This window comes from Panulirus ornatus, chromosome 16, assembly GCF_036320965.1.
Source record: "Panulirus ornatus isolate Po-2019 chromosome 16, ASM3632096v1, whole genome shotgun sequence".
NCBI lineage: Eukaryota > Metazoa > Arthropoda > Malacostraca > Decapoda > Palinuridae > Panulirus > Panulirus ornatus.
The window spans coordinates 40,254,989-40,270,715 of NC_092239.1; the positions used below are offsets into that span (position 1 = coordinate 40,254,989).

Consider the following 15,727-nt stretch of genomic DNA (forward strand, 5'->3'; position numbering starts at 1 on the left):
TCAATTGGGAGGTGAGTTTGAATGGAGAAAAACTGGAGGAAGTGAAGTGTTTTAGATATCTGGGAGTGGATCTGGCAGCGGATGGAACCATGGAAGCGGAAGTGGATCATAGGGTGGGGGAGGGGGCGAAAATCCTGGGAGCCTTGAAGAATGTGTGGAAGTCGAGAACATTATCTCGGAAAGCAAAAATGGGTATGTTTGAAGGAATAGTGGTTCCAACAATGTTGTATGGTTGCGAGGCGTGGGCTATGGATAGAGTTGTGCGCAGGAGGATGGATGTGCTGGAAATGAGATGTTTGAGGACAATGTGTGGTGTGAGGTGGTTTGATCGAGTGAGTAACGTAAGTGTAAGAGAGATGTGTGGAAATAAAAAGAGCGTGGTTGAGAGAGCAGAAGAGGGTGTTTTGAAGTGGTTTGGGCACATGGAGAGGATGAGTGAGGAAAGATTGACCAAGAGGATATATGTGTCGGAGGTGGAGGGAACAAGGAGAAGAGGGAGACCAAATTGGAGGCGGAAAGATGGAGTGAAAAAGATTTTGTATGATCGGGGCCTGAACATGCAGGAGGGTGAAAGGAGGGCAAGGAATAGAGTGAATTGGAGCGATATGGTATACCGGGGCTGACGTGCTGTCAGTGGATTGAAGCAGGGCATGTGAAGCGTCTGGGGTAAACCATGGAAAGCTGTGTAGGTATGTATATTTGCGTGCATGGACGTATGTATATACATGTGTATGGGGGGGGTTGGGCCATTTCTTTCGTCTGTTTCCTTGCGCTACCTCGCAAACGCGGGAGACAGCGACAAAGTATAAAAAAAAAAAAAAAATATATATATATATATATATATATATATATATATATATATATATATATATAAGAGTGAGTGCTCAAATTACAGAGGTATAAGTTTGTTGAGTATTCCTGGTAAATTATATGGGAGGGTATTGATTGAGAGGGTGAAGGCATGTAAAGAGCATCAGATTGGGGGAGAGCAGTGTGGTTTCAGAAGTGGTAGAGGATGTGTGGATCAGGTGTTTGCTTTGAAGAATGTATGTGAGAAATACTTAGAAAAGCAAATGGATTTGTATGTAGCATTTATGTATCTGGAGAAGGCATGTGATAGAGTTGATAGAGATGCTCTGTGGAAGGTATTAAAAATATATGGTGTGGGAGGCAAGTTGTTAGAAGCAGTGAAAAGTTTTTATCGAGGATGTAAGGCATGTGTACGTGTAGGAAGAGAGGAAAGTGATTGGTTCTCAGTGAATGTAGGTTTGCGGCAGGGGTGTGTGATGTCTCCATGGTTGTTTAATTTGTTTATGGATGGGGTTGTTAGGGAGGTGAATGCAAGAGTTTTGGAAAGAGGGGCAAGTATGAAGTCTGTTGGGGATGAGAGAGCTTGGGAAGTGAGTCAGTTGTTGTTCGCTGATGATACAGCGCTGGTGGCAGATTCATGCGAGAAACTGCAGAAGCTGGTGACTGAGTTTGGTAAAGTGTGTGGAAGAAGAAAGTTAAGAGTAAATGTGAATAAGAGCAAGGTAATTAGGTACAGTAGGGTTGAGGGTCAAGTCAAATGGGAGGTAAGTTTGAATGGAGAAGAACTGGAGGAAGTAAAGTGTTTTAGATATCTGGGAGTGGATCTGGCAGGGGATGGAACCATGGAAGCGGAAGTGGATCATAGGGTGGGGGAGGGGGCGAAAATCCTGGGAGCCTTGAAGAATGTGTGGAAGTCGAGAACATTATCTCGGAAAGCAAAAATGGGTATGTTTGAAGGAATAGTGGTTCCAACAATGTTGTATGGTTGCGAGGCGTGGGCTATGGATAGAGTTGTGCGCAGGAGGATGGATGTGCTGGAAATGAGATGTTTGAGGACAATGTGTGGTGTGAGGTGGTTTGATCGAGTAAGTAACGTAAGGGTAAGAGAGATGTGTGGAAATAAAAAGAGCGTGGTTGAGAGAGCAGAAGAGGGTGTTTTGAAATGGTTTAGGCACATGGAGAAAATGAGTGAGGAAAGATTGACCAAGAGGATATATGTGTCGGAGGTGGAGGGAACGAGGAGAAGTGGGAGACCAAATTTTAGGTGGAAAGATGGAGTGAAAAAGATTTTGTGTGATCGGGGCCTGAACATGCAGGAGGGTGAAAGGCGGGCAAGGAATAGTGAATTGGATCGATGTGGTATACCGGGGCTGACGTGCCGTCAGTGGATTGAATCAGGGCATGTGAAGCGTCTGGGGTAAACCATGGAAAGCTGTTTAGGTATGTATATTTGCATGTATGGTTCCATCCGCTGCCAGATCCACTCCCAGATATCTAAAACACTTCACTTCCTCCAGTTTTTCTCCATTCAAACTTACCTCCCAGTTGACTTGAATCTCAACCCTACTGTGCCTAATAACCTTGCTCTCATTCACATTTACTCTTAACTTTCTTCTTTCACACACTTTACCAAACTCAGTCACCAGCTTCTGCAGTCTCTCACATGAATCAGCCACCAGCGCTGTATCATCAGCGAACAACAACTGACTCACTTCCCAAGCTCTCTCATCCACAACAGACTTCATACTTGCCCCTCTTTCCAAAACTCTTGCATTCGCCTCCCTAACAACCCCATCCATAAACAAATTAAACAACCATGGAGGCATCACACACCCCTGCCGCAAACCTACATTCACTGAGAACCAATCACTTTCCTCTCTTCCTACACGCACACATGCCTTACATCCTCGATAAAAACTTTTCACTGCTTCTAACAACTTGCCTCTCACACCATATATTCTTAGTACCTTCCACAGAGCATCTCTATCAACTCTATCATATGCCTTCTCAAGATCCATAAATGCTACATACAAATCCATTTGCTTTTCTAAGTATTTCTCACATACATTCTTCAAAGCAAACACCTGATCCACACATCCTCTACCACTTCTGAAACCACACTGCTCCTCCCCAATCTGATGCTCTGTACATGCCTTTACCCTCTCAATCAATACCCTCCCACATAATTTACCAGGAATACTCAACAAACTTATACCTCTGTAATTTGAGCACTCACTCTCTTCCCCTTTGCCATTGTACAATGGCACTATGCACGCATTCCGCCAATCCTCAGGCACCTCACCATGAATCATACATACATTAAATAACCTTACCAACCAGTCAACAATATAGTCACCCCCTTTTTTAATAAATTCCACTGCAATACCATCCAAACCTGCTGCCTTGCCGGCTTTCATCTTCCGCAAAGCTTTTACTACCTCTTCTCTGTTTACCAAATCATTTTCCCTAACCCTCTCACTTTGCACACCACCTCGACCAAAACACCCTACATCTGCCACTCTATCATCAAACACATTCAACAAACCTTCAGAATACTCGCTCCATCTCCTTCTCACATCATCACCTTTTTCCATTCTGTACTCAGTCTCTCCTGGTACTTCCTCACACAAGTCTCCTTCCCAAGCTCACTTACTCTCACCACTCTCTTTACCCCAACATTCTTTCTTCTTTTCTGATGATGATCAAACATCACTCCAGTTGCACATCTCAGCATATTAACATCCAAAAGTCTCTCTTTTGAGCACTTATCAATTAACACATAATCCAATAATGCTGTCTGTCCATCTCTCCTATTTACATACTTATACTTATTTATATCTCTCTTTTTAAACCAGGTATTCCCAATCACCAGTCCTTTTTCAGCACATAAATCTACAAGCTCTTCATCATTTCCATTTACAACACTGACCACCCCATGTCTACTAATCATTCCCTCAACTGCTACTTCACTCACCTTTGCATTCAAATCACCCATCACTATATTCTGGTCTTGTGTATCAAAACTACTAACACACTCAGCTGCTCCCAAAACACTTGCCTCTCATGATCTTTCTTCTCATGCCCAGGTGCATATACACCAATAATCACCCATCTCTCTCCATCCACTTTCAGTTTAACCCATATCAATCTAGAGTTTACTTTCTTACACTCTATCACATACGCCCACCACTTCTGTTTCAGGAGTAGTGCTACTCCTTCCCTTGCTCTTGTCCTCTCACTAAACCCTGACTTTACTCCAAAGACATTCCCAAACCAGTCTTCCCCTTTACCCTTGACTTCGTTTCACAGAGCCAAAACATCCAGATTCCTTCCGTCAAACATACTACCTATCTCTCCTTTTTTCTCATCTTGGTTACATCCACACACATTTAGACCCCCCAATCTGAGCCTTCTAGGAGGATGAGCACTCCCCGCATGACTCCTTCTTCTGTTTCCCTTTTTAGAAAGTTGAAATACAAGGAGGATAGGGTTTCCAGCCCCCCGCTCCCGTCCCCTTTAGTTGCCTTGTACGACTATATATGTATGTATATATATAGATATGTTAAAGACTCACAGTGACATCAGACAGCCCTTTCTTACATCCACATTTGTACCAAAACTGTTTCTCAACTCTCCATCCACTCTTACACATGCATTTGCTACTCTATAGAAGACTTTCATGCCATCCAGCAGTTGTACCCTTACCCCTATATATCATTAATACATCCCATTAAGCATTCCAGCTGCCTCTGTTGTAAGCTTTCCCCAGATCCATAAGAGCTGCATACAGCTTTTTACCATTCACTAGATACTTTTGCATAGTCATTCTCTGCAAAATTCTGATCCACACATCCCCAACCTTTCCTAAAACCCCCTTGCTCCTCACTTTTTTGCATTCATTGATTTCCATCGCTCTATCAATCGACATTTGCATTCACTTTTCCTGGTATGCTTAACAGACATATTTCCCTATGATTGATTTATGCATCCTTAGCACCTTTTCCATTGTACTCTTCTTCCCTTCAATTAGTTTTCCCATTATGTATTGTCTGAAGCATCCATCATTCACCATTTTTTGAAACTTAAGGCTATTTTTTATTGAGAGGGCTTAATCCCCACCCTTCATATTGCCCTTCCTTCCCTTTCTTCCTATCATGTACCCTTCTGGGCCAAACAGGTGAGAACTCATCTCTTTGGTAAGCTTGATTTCCTGGTGAGAGGTACACTGTTCCTCTCACTTTCATGATTCTTGAATTCCAGTTCTTTACCTTTAACTGTTAATTAATCAACCTTTGAATACATTGTTCTCAGTCTTATATTACCATTTTCTAAAACTCTTCTCCTCTCTTCAGTGTTAGAAGTAGTGTTTCATCCTCTTCCCTTGTGTGGCGTACCCAGTTTTTTGTCTTCTGACTTTATTCTCTCCTTTTATCCCTCTCTTCCATAGATTTGTCATGTATGATGAATATCACACTGATTCCACCATTTCTTCAAAATTCTTAGCTTTTCTAAGTTCTTCCTGGTTTGGACTCCAATCAAACATAGCCCTAATTGTTTATCCACGTACATTTTGGTTCCAACCTCTAATTCTCCTCCTTTCCTTTATTGCAGAAACCACATCTAGCAGTCCCATATCCTCTGGCAGTCTTTTCATATGTATTTCATCCTTTTATCCCCTTTCTTCCTGATCTAGTGTATGATCTTCCAAGCCAAAAATAATTGATGACTTATGTCTATCAACCACTTGCTTTGCCAATCTATCCAGTGTTGGCATAACCCACTTTTCTGCTAGATTCCTCATTGTAGAAGTGTCATCCTCTGTCTCTATGATTTTTTGTGTAATCTTTCATCTACCTAGCAAGCAGTGGCCCTATATGTTATGTACTATTCGAAACCTTCCTTCAACTAGCTCATATGTTTCATTGATTGCTTCCTGTCTAACAGTTCATCTTATTCTTTTGACTTTCCTAGTTTCCTTTATACCTCTGTATGTGTCACCCTGGGCCTATGTTCCCCTCCATCAATCTTCATGTTGTGCATTTGTTGATCTACTGCTAAAGTTTCTTCTAAACTTCCTTACTTTCTGCAATCATCTGTGTGTGTGTTTGTGTGTGTGTGTGTGTGTGTGTGTGTGTGTGTGTGTGTGTGTGTGTGTGTGTGTGTGTTTTGGCCCCTTTCTTAACTGAACAGCTATCAATATTGATTCAATAGATTCTGTATGTGCTTTTGTATTTTCCTCTCTCTGAATGGCTTCTGATATCCCTCCTGCAATTTCCTGCTCATTATTATCTTCAATAGATTTTGGATATGTTTTAGTTCTTTCCTTTAACTGAAGAGCATCCAGTACATCCTGAGAAGACACATTAGACTTTGCTTTTTTAGTGGCTTCACCATCTTTCCTCTGAGTTTGTATCTCTTAATCCCCTCTACTAAGCGCTACTTTTGTTCCTCTTTAGTTTCTTGACTCACATCTTGATTCTTGAAATCCTTGCTTAGTTTTTAACTCTGGCTCAAATTGTTTTACCTTCTGGCCTTGCTTCTTAACAAGTTCTCTTAACATACCCAAACTTTTGCTCTCGGGTGTTTTCTATTTTAGTTTTCTCTTGGCAGATCTGATTTTGACTGACTGGTTTTGGTATGTTCTTGTTACTGAGTCCATCTAGCCATTCCTGGCTGAGTCAGTGCTAGATGTCTTAGGTTATCCCCCAAAGTAATGCTAGTAACAGTAATGGAGCTTACTAGAGCAGATAATGCTAGAAACAAGAGGAAAATTTAAGATTTTTAACTGCTCCCTTTCAATTATATGAAAAATTAGAGTTTTACTTCCCTTTGGCAAACAGCTCTTTTATACATTAACTTACAGCACTTGTTCACTTTATATTTTTATCCGCTCACTCTCTTACAGAGAGAGAAGAATAAAAGAAAAATATTGATTCACTGAAGCTGGCAACATTTTTTCATGTATAAACTCACAAAAGTTGGGATGTTCAAATTGAATATCTAGTTGACATACCACTCTGGGCTTATTCATATCCTACTCTTCCCTAACTTGTACATAGTAGGAATAGGCTTAATGAGATGTAGACCCTCCAAAATCTTGAAAGAAAGAGGAATCTATTCCTTGAACTCTTCTTTGCTGCCTGTACTGTAGTGTAGTGTTTGGAGCTCTTCTGTTGCCTTTCATCTAACATGAATAGAGGTAGTAGTACTGTTTCTTCATATATGAATAACCCAAAAGAATCTTTATCTCTGAATATTTGGTATTAATCTTGTAGACCATGTTTGTCATAAAATTATCCAATTTTGTCTTTCTGAAGTGACCAGTTGCCTTTCCTATCAACCCAAAGGGGAGCCTCGTAGAGTGTGGACAGTTTACATCTATGAGTTTTCTAATAGTCTAGCTTTCGTCATCTTTTAAATACCTTTTCCTTATAGCCCAGGTTATAGGAGGAAAGTTATTGATTTATATGTTACATCCAGACTCAAGACTTTTTTTCTTTGATGACAGCTTCTCATGGGTTAACATCACAAAATCCGTAAATTCTTGACTAAGAATGAAACTGTTTAATGTAGAAATAAATGTTTTGTCTTCATCTTATGAAAGATATCACCAAAAGATCTTTATGTCTGATGCCTTAAAGGCTTTTGAATATATTCAGACTTTATTTTGAGAACATTATTTGTGCAACCTGGAACCTTGAAACCCCTTTTGTTGAGGAATATCTCCATGTGGATTGAGAAACTCACCTTATAGGCTCTGCCTGGGCATTATGGTAGAGTGCATAGTGTGAGAAAGATGGCCTCTGCCTTAGAACAATTTCATCAAAAAATGAAAAACAACAAAGCCTTTGGCATACATCTTACACCATCATTAAATAGTACCCAAGCTTAGAAATTTTGGATCTTCCATGTATGGCTCAAGGGATTGCTTCTTCAGGAGAGACAGATTCTAGTGTGCTTTTAGTTTATTATGAAAGGTACTTATATTACCTTTATGTACTTATACAAAAAGCTTTTTTCTAAACCCATGTTCCTTCTGTGGGTATACTGTTATGTTTAAGGACAAACTGTAGTGGAGAGAAATGTAGATTTTGAAAACTGAAAAACCATTTTCTCTCTAAAATGATGTGCCATGAGCATTATTATATTGATCTTTACTCTTCCCTGCCTTTCCCTCTACTCTTTTTGAAAATCATTTCTTTACACCAACCCTGACTACTTTTAGGTCAACATCCATGTCCTGAGAATTACCAAGCTTTCAGCTGTTGGGAGCCATTGGGCTAATATCATCATCTCTGTGTTAGTCTCATATTGACCAAGGGAAGGCCTTGGCTACTACTGCATCTAGTTGAGAGAACAGTGATGGATGGTGATAGTCTTTGTTTCCCGTTAGAAGGACGAAGGGTTAGGAGATCATACCCTGATATTCCTAGAAAATCTCATGTTGATAGGACATTGTTTTAGGGAGATTTTCAATTTTCATGACCTACATTTTATCTCGTAAAGGATGCCAGTGAACAATCATTTTTTTTTTTATTCCTGACCTTTCCCTGTTTACTCTCGTGTGCAGGAATTGATTGCTCGGTGATGTGTGCAAAACTGAGATATGAGCACATGATACATGATACATGATAGAGGAGACTGGTGAGTGGTGGATCGCATTAAGTAATCCTGTCATTAGGAACAGATGATAGAATTACCCACAGGTTATTATTGGAATTTGACAGAAGAGAGCAGAGTATATTGTTTGCCTTGCTCAGTGACCTCTGTTTAAGGGAGAAATAGCTTCTTTCTTGTTCAGAACTTTCTTCTCATTAAAAACCCAGTAGCAAATAACTTTTTTGAGTTAGTGTCAAGTTTAGATAACCTTAGGTATTACAGATGAATTATTAATTATCATTGATTTGTAGGTATTCTTGGATTTCATTTTCATTAGCAAGCTTTGTATTTGGATGTTAATGATGTATTTGGTAGATTTATTTTTGATTTTATTGATTAGAATAAAAAATGTAGTATTTTTGTTAATATTCAGACAGTTAAAGTATTATTAACTCTCAGTTTTGGTTTCTTCAGAAAGTTTTGTTATAATGTTACCCATATATCTATTGAGATTCTAGTTTTTTAAAAATTTCTACAATAGACTGATTTGGAAAAAAATTGCAGATTTTGTGTTCATGTTAAAAGAGACAATTTTCCTGTTGATGCCTCTCCTCCATCTCCAACATCAAGTTCTCATGTGTTACCTCGCCATAATGAATGGGTAAGTGAATACTTACAGCTTAAAACTAGTGTAATTCCTTAGTCTGCTTTCATCTTCAGTCAACCCTTATTTGACTGCATCCCCTCTCTATTTAACCCTTAAGCGGAGAAAGTCTATGTGATTCATCCCCATATATGTAAAATAATATCATTACAGACTGTCTTAATGAAAATACCGAAAAAAAGTCGTGCACTTTCCTGGCTGTTAGTTTGGGAGGGTTATGAATGGACAGGGGAGGGCCTATGTTTGTGACATGGATGCTCCTCATCAATATAAGTACAATATATGATGATTATGGTTTTTTCAGGCTTGATTGCATTCTATGTACATCTCATCACCCAAATGGTTTATGATTTGGAGACATGATATCACTCTATACTTAATCTTACTGCTGTGCCTAATTCATATTTTTCTTTTATGCATATTATACAGATAGGTTGGGATATAACACAAGGTAGGTGCCAAGAAAGATCATGGTGTATCATGATATCTGTTTCCTTAGAAATGAGGGTCAGGAACTGTTGGCTCAAAAAAAATTATGATAATACTCAAAATATGAATAGTGGAAATAATGTACCAAATACAGGGATAACTCTTTGGAAGCTGTTCCATTCTAAGCTGATTTGCTATGGAGCTCTTGGCTTTTTTTTTTGTAATTCTGTAATGTGAAAAACTGTAAATTCACATGAAGTGGTCACATCTACCCTTTTTGTTTATGTTTGCTCAGTCAGTAATGAGTGGCATATGTAGAGCACTTTGGTCCATTCAGCACTTAGCTTCTTGTACTTTTTCAGTTTAAGCATGTGCATGAATTCTTGATGTCTGACTCACATCATTCATCATTTTAAAGAACATTTGTGGGAAGTGAAAGTGCTGGAAGTACACCAGAGGTGATGAGAAAAATATCACGTTGCAGATGAAGATGGAAGTATTCATAGATAAGAAATAATGCTGATAGGAATTTTATAGGGATCCCATTGAAAGCAGATTTGTTGAAAGCTTGTTCTCCAGGAATGCATCTTGAGTGTTCAATAAGGTATCCCTGTAATACTCAGAACATTATTTTAACAGTTGAAACAAGATATGGTACATAAAGAAAATGATATCATGGGGCCTGTCTGTCTGCCACACCCTCATCTTCTAGGGATTCTTGGAAAGATTAAGTAGGTTTTTTTCTTATATTCTTTCAGAATATGCAGATGATTATTAGTCCAAGCATTAGGTAATAACAGTTCTCTACAGAGGATTGTGTGGGAAAAATACAAATATGAAGTATGATTTACTATCTATCTATCTATATCTTTAATGCTGTTCCAATTAGAACTCCCTCAAAGGGGTGGCCAAGGCAACAGAGCCTCCATAACTAAAGAACTCCAGTGAAGCTACTTAGCCTTTAGTGCTTCAGCCTTAACAGCCAACTGGCAGAGGGCAAGTCGAGTGCAGTGTTTGCAAGTGCTCCTACCTGATGTTTCTAATGACTACTTTCGTCTAATGCTCCTGCCTACTGCTTCTACCTAATGTTTCTGCTTAATGCTCCAGACTAAATATTCCTACCATACAATTAACTATATCATATACTGATGAAATGATGAATGCTTTTAACTGAAATGCAATCACTCACTCACCTTGCCTACCTGCATTGCAAACATTTTACTTTACCACCTGTATTTTCATTATTTTTCATGATATGTAACTAAGTGCATGAATTAGTCATGAACTTACTAAAGAAATTTTGTAGAAATGTACAGAAGATACAATTTACTCAATCATTCACCAAATGAAAGACAAAAATATATGTAAATGGTGTAAAGAATATATAGAAATGTACCACATGATACACAAAATGTTGCTCAATGAAAATAATCTATGATATAGTACCTACAGAAAAAAAGATCTGCTATATCTGTCCCCTATTCTTGAGCTATCTCATCACCTAACCCAGACTGTGCAGACAAAACCTTCAGTGAACATATGATGAAATCAGCCAAAATTTTCAAGAATAACACTGCATATGCCATCCATTTTGCCCAAGTTTTGTTCATATGTGCTAGCAGAAAAATACTTTATATGAAAAAGGAAGACATTTATAATCAAACATAAAATGATTGCTGTGATTTGCCCTTCCACTTTCACCAGATCAGCCTCCCAGGGAACTCCCATCAAAGGGTTGGCCTCAGCTAAAGAGCCCTCACTTATCCCTGTCCTTACATACCTCCTATGTATACAATATTCCATGCATTCTCGTGTAATCATTCTCCCTCAGTACTCTTCCACTCTCTTTCCTCACATCACAGGTAGTCTTCCTTTCACACCATCCCCTTTAATCATATTGTATTACATTTTCCTTGTAAAGTCCTTGTCTTGTATTCTTTCCACATGCTTAAACCAAGTCAAAGTATTATGTTTCACCCACTCTTCCACTCCACAGTTCATTCTCTTTGCAATCCCCTCATTTCTTTCTTCATTCCATCTAGTCATACCACATGCTCCTCTCAAATAGCTCATTTCACAGCCTGGATTCTTAACCTCTGTAACTCATTTCATGTCTATGTTTTGGCTGCATAGATCAGGTATGTATGACTCATGGTGAGGTGCCTGAGGATTGGCAGAATGTGTGCATAGTGCCATTGTACAAAGGCAAAGGGGATAAGAGTGAGTGCTCAAATTACAGAGGTATAAGTTTGTTGAGTATTCCTGGTAAATTATATGGGAAGGTATTGATTGAGAGGGTGAAGGCATGTACAGAGCATCAGATTGGAGAAGAGCAGTGTGGTTTCAGAAGTGGTAGAGGATGTGTGGATCAGGTGTTTGCTTTGAAGAATGTATGTGAGAAATACTTAGAAAAGCAAATGGATTTGTATGTAGCATTTATGGATCTGGAGAAGGCATATGATAGAGTTGATAGAGATGCTCTGTGGAAGGTATTAAGAATATATGGTGTGGGAGGCAAGTTGTTAGAAGCAGTGAAAAGTTTTTATCGAGGATGTAAGGCATGTGTACGTGTAGGAAGAGAGGAAAGTGATTGGTTCTTAGTGAATGTAGGTTTGCGGCAGGGGTGTGTGATATCTCCATGGTTGTTTAATTTGTTTATGGATGGGGTTGTTAGGGAGGTGAATGCAAGAGTTTTGGAAAGAGGGGCAAGTATGAAGTCTGTTGTGGATGAGAGAGCTTGGGAAGTGAGTCAGTTGTTGTTCGCTGATGAAACAGCGCTGGTGGCTGATTCATGTGAGAAACTGCAGAAGCTGGTGACTGAGTTTGGTAAAGTGTGTGAAAGAAGAAAGTTAAGAGTAAATTTGAATAAGAGCAAGGTTATTAGGTACAGTAGGGTTGAGGGTCAAGTCAATTGGGAGGTAAGTTTGAATGGAGAAAAACTGGAGGAAGTAAAGTGTTTTAGATATCTGGGAGTGGATCTGGCAGCGGATGGAACCATGGAAGCGGAAGTGGATCATAGGGTGGTGGAGGGGCGAAAAAAAAAAAAAAAATATATATATATATATATATATATATATATATATATATATATATATATATATATATATATATATATATATATTCTTTCTTTCTTTTCTTTCAAACTATTCGCCATTTCCCGCATTAGCGAGGTAGCGTTAAGAACAGAGGACTGGGCCTTTGAGGGAATACCCTCACCTGGCCCAATTCTCTGTTCCTTCTTTTGGAAAATTAAAAAAAAAAAACGAGAGGGGAGGATTTCCAGCCCCACGCTCCCTCCCCTTTTAATCGCCTTCTACGACACGCAGGGAATACGTGGGAAGTATTCTTTCTCCCCTATCCCCAGGGATAATATATATATATATATATATATATATATATATATATATATATATATATATATATATATATATATATATTTTTTTGCTTTGTCGCTGTCTCCCGCGTTTGCGAGGTAGCGCAAGGAAACAGACGAAAGAAATGGCCCAACCCACCCCCATACACATGTATATACATACGTCCACACACGCAAATATACATACCTACGCAGCTTTCCATGGTTTACCCCAGATGCTTCACATGCCCTGATTCAATCCACTGACAGCACGTCAACCCCGGTATACCACATCGATCCAATTCACTCTATTCCTTGCCCTCCTTTCACCCTCCTGCATGTTCAGGCCCCGATCACACAAAATCTTTTTCACTCCATCTTTCCACCTCCAATTTGGTCTCCTACTTCTCCTCATTCCCTCCACCTGCGACACATATATCCTCTTGGTCAATCTTTCCTCACTCATTCTCTCCATGTGCCCAAACCATTTCAAAACACCCTCTTCTGCTCTCTCAACCATGCTCTTTTTATTTCTACACATCTCTCTTACCTTACGTTACTTACTTGATCAAACCACCTCATTCCACACATTGTCCTCAAACATCTCATTTCCAACACATCCATCCTCCTGTGCACAACTCTATCCATAGCCCACGCCTCGCAACCATACAACATTGTTGGAACCACTATTCCTTCAAACATACCCATTTTTGCTTTCCGAGATAATGTTCTCGACTTCCACACATTCTTCAAGGCTCCCAGAATTTTCGCCCCCTCCCCCACCCTATGATCCACTTCCGCTTCCATGGTTCCATTCGCTGCCAGATCCACTCCCAGATATCTAAAACACTTTACTTCCTCCAGTTTTTCTCCATTCAAACTTACCTCCCAATTGACTTGACCCTCAACCCTACTGTACCTAATAACCTTGCTCTTATTCACATTTACTCTTAACTTTCTTCTTTCACACACTTTACCAAACTCAGTCACCAGCTTCTGCAGTTTCTCACATGAATCAGCCACCAGCGCTGTATCATCAGCAAACAACAACTGACTCACTTCCCAAGCTCTCTCGTCCCCAACAGACTTCATACTTGCCCCTCTTTCCAAAACTCTTGCATTCACCTCCCTAACAACCCCATCCATAAATAAATTAAACAACCATGGAGACATCACACACCCCTGCCGCAAACTTACATTTCTTTCATACTATTCGCCATTTCCCGCGTTAGCAAGGTAGCGTTAAGAACACAGGACTGGGCCTCTGAGGGAATATCCTCACCTGGCCTCGTTCTCTGTTCCTTCTTTTGGAAAAAAAAAAATATATATATATATATATATATATATATATATATGTATACATATATTTATATATATACATACATATATACAGTGCCAGGAAACAGATGGAAAATGGCCCATCCATTCATATACACATATATATACATAAACATCCGTACACACACATGTACATACATATAGAAATCAACATATACATACACAGTCATATACATATATATACACCTGTACATATTCATACTTGCTTGCCTTCATCCATTTCTGTCGCTACCCCTCCACACAGGAAATAGCATCCCCCTTCAGTGAGTCAGTGCCTGGAAAAGTCAAAAAAGGCCACATTCATTCACACTCATTCTCAAGCTTTCATGTGTAATGCACCAAAACCACAGCTCCCCATCCACATCCAGACCCCACAGACCTTTCCATGGTTTACCCCAGACACTTCACATGCCCTGGTTCAGTCCATTGATAGCACGTCAGCCCCGGTATACCACATCATTCCAATTCACTCTATTCCTTGCACACCTTTCACCCTCCTGTATGTTCAAGCCCTGATTGCTCAAAATCTTTTTCACTCCATCCTTCCACCTCCAGTTTGGTCTCCCTCTTCTTTTTGTTCCTGCCACCTCTGACACATATATCCTCTCAGTCAACCTTTCCTCTCTCATTTTCTCCATATGTCCAAACCATTTCAACACACCCCCTTCTGCTCTGTTAACCACACTGTTTTTGATTTCCACACTTCTCTGTGACCCTTTCATTACTTCCTCAATTAAACCACCTCACACCACATATTGCCCTCAAACATTTCATTTCCAACACATCCACCTTCCTCTGCACAACCCTATCTATAGTCTACACCTCACAACCATATGATATTACTGGAACTACCATTCCTTCTAACATACCCTTTTTGTTCTCCGAGATAACAATCTCTCCCTCCACACATTTTTCATCGCTCCCAGAACCTTTGCCCCCTCCCCCACCCTATGACTCATTTCCACTTCCATGGTGATGCTCTGTACAAGCCTTCATCCTGTCAATCAATTACCCCCCATACAGTTTTCCAGGTATACTCATCAAAATTATTCCTCTGTAGTTTGAACACTCACCTTTATCCCCTTTGCCTTTGCACAGTGGCAATATACAAGCATTCCACCAATCTTCATGCACTTCATTGTGATCCATACAGTGAATATCCTTACCAACTAATGAACAACACGTTCACCCTCTTTCTTAATAAATTCAACTGCAGTTGCATCCACTCCTGCCTTCCTGCTGGATTTCATCTTTTGCAAGGCTTTCACTACCTCGTCTCTCTTCATCAAAACACCCTCCCTGACTCTCTCACTTCATACACAACCCCAATTAAATCACCTAAAACACCTCACATCTGCCACTCTGTTATCAAGTTTATTCAACAATCCTTCAAAATACTCCAAATCCTCTTCACTCCATCATTACATGATGTCACTTCCCTCATTGCCCCCTTCACTTGTATTCCCATTTGTTCTCTTGTCTTTCACAAATTTTTTACCTCCTTCCAAATCATCTTTATTCTCCCTAAAGTTTAA

The 15,727-nt window shown here is 39.6% G+C and overlaps 1 protein-coding gene across 1 annotated transcript in view; it reads left to right on the forward strand.

Annotated features, from left to right (window-relative positions):
* Vps13D (vacuolar protein sorting 13D) overlaps nt 1–15,727 on the forward strand; it is a 772,012-nt gene that overhangs the window by 485,568 nt on the left and 270,717 nt on the right. The window contains exon 49 of the mRNA XM_071670877.1: nt 8,974–9,070. Coding sequence (XP_071526978.1) covers nt 8,974–9,070 — 97 coding nt within the window. The remainder of the gene's footprint in view (nt 1–8,973; nt 9,071–15,727) is intronic.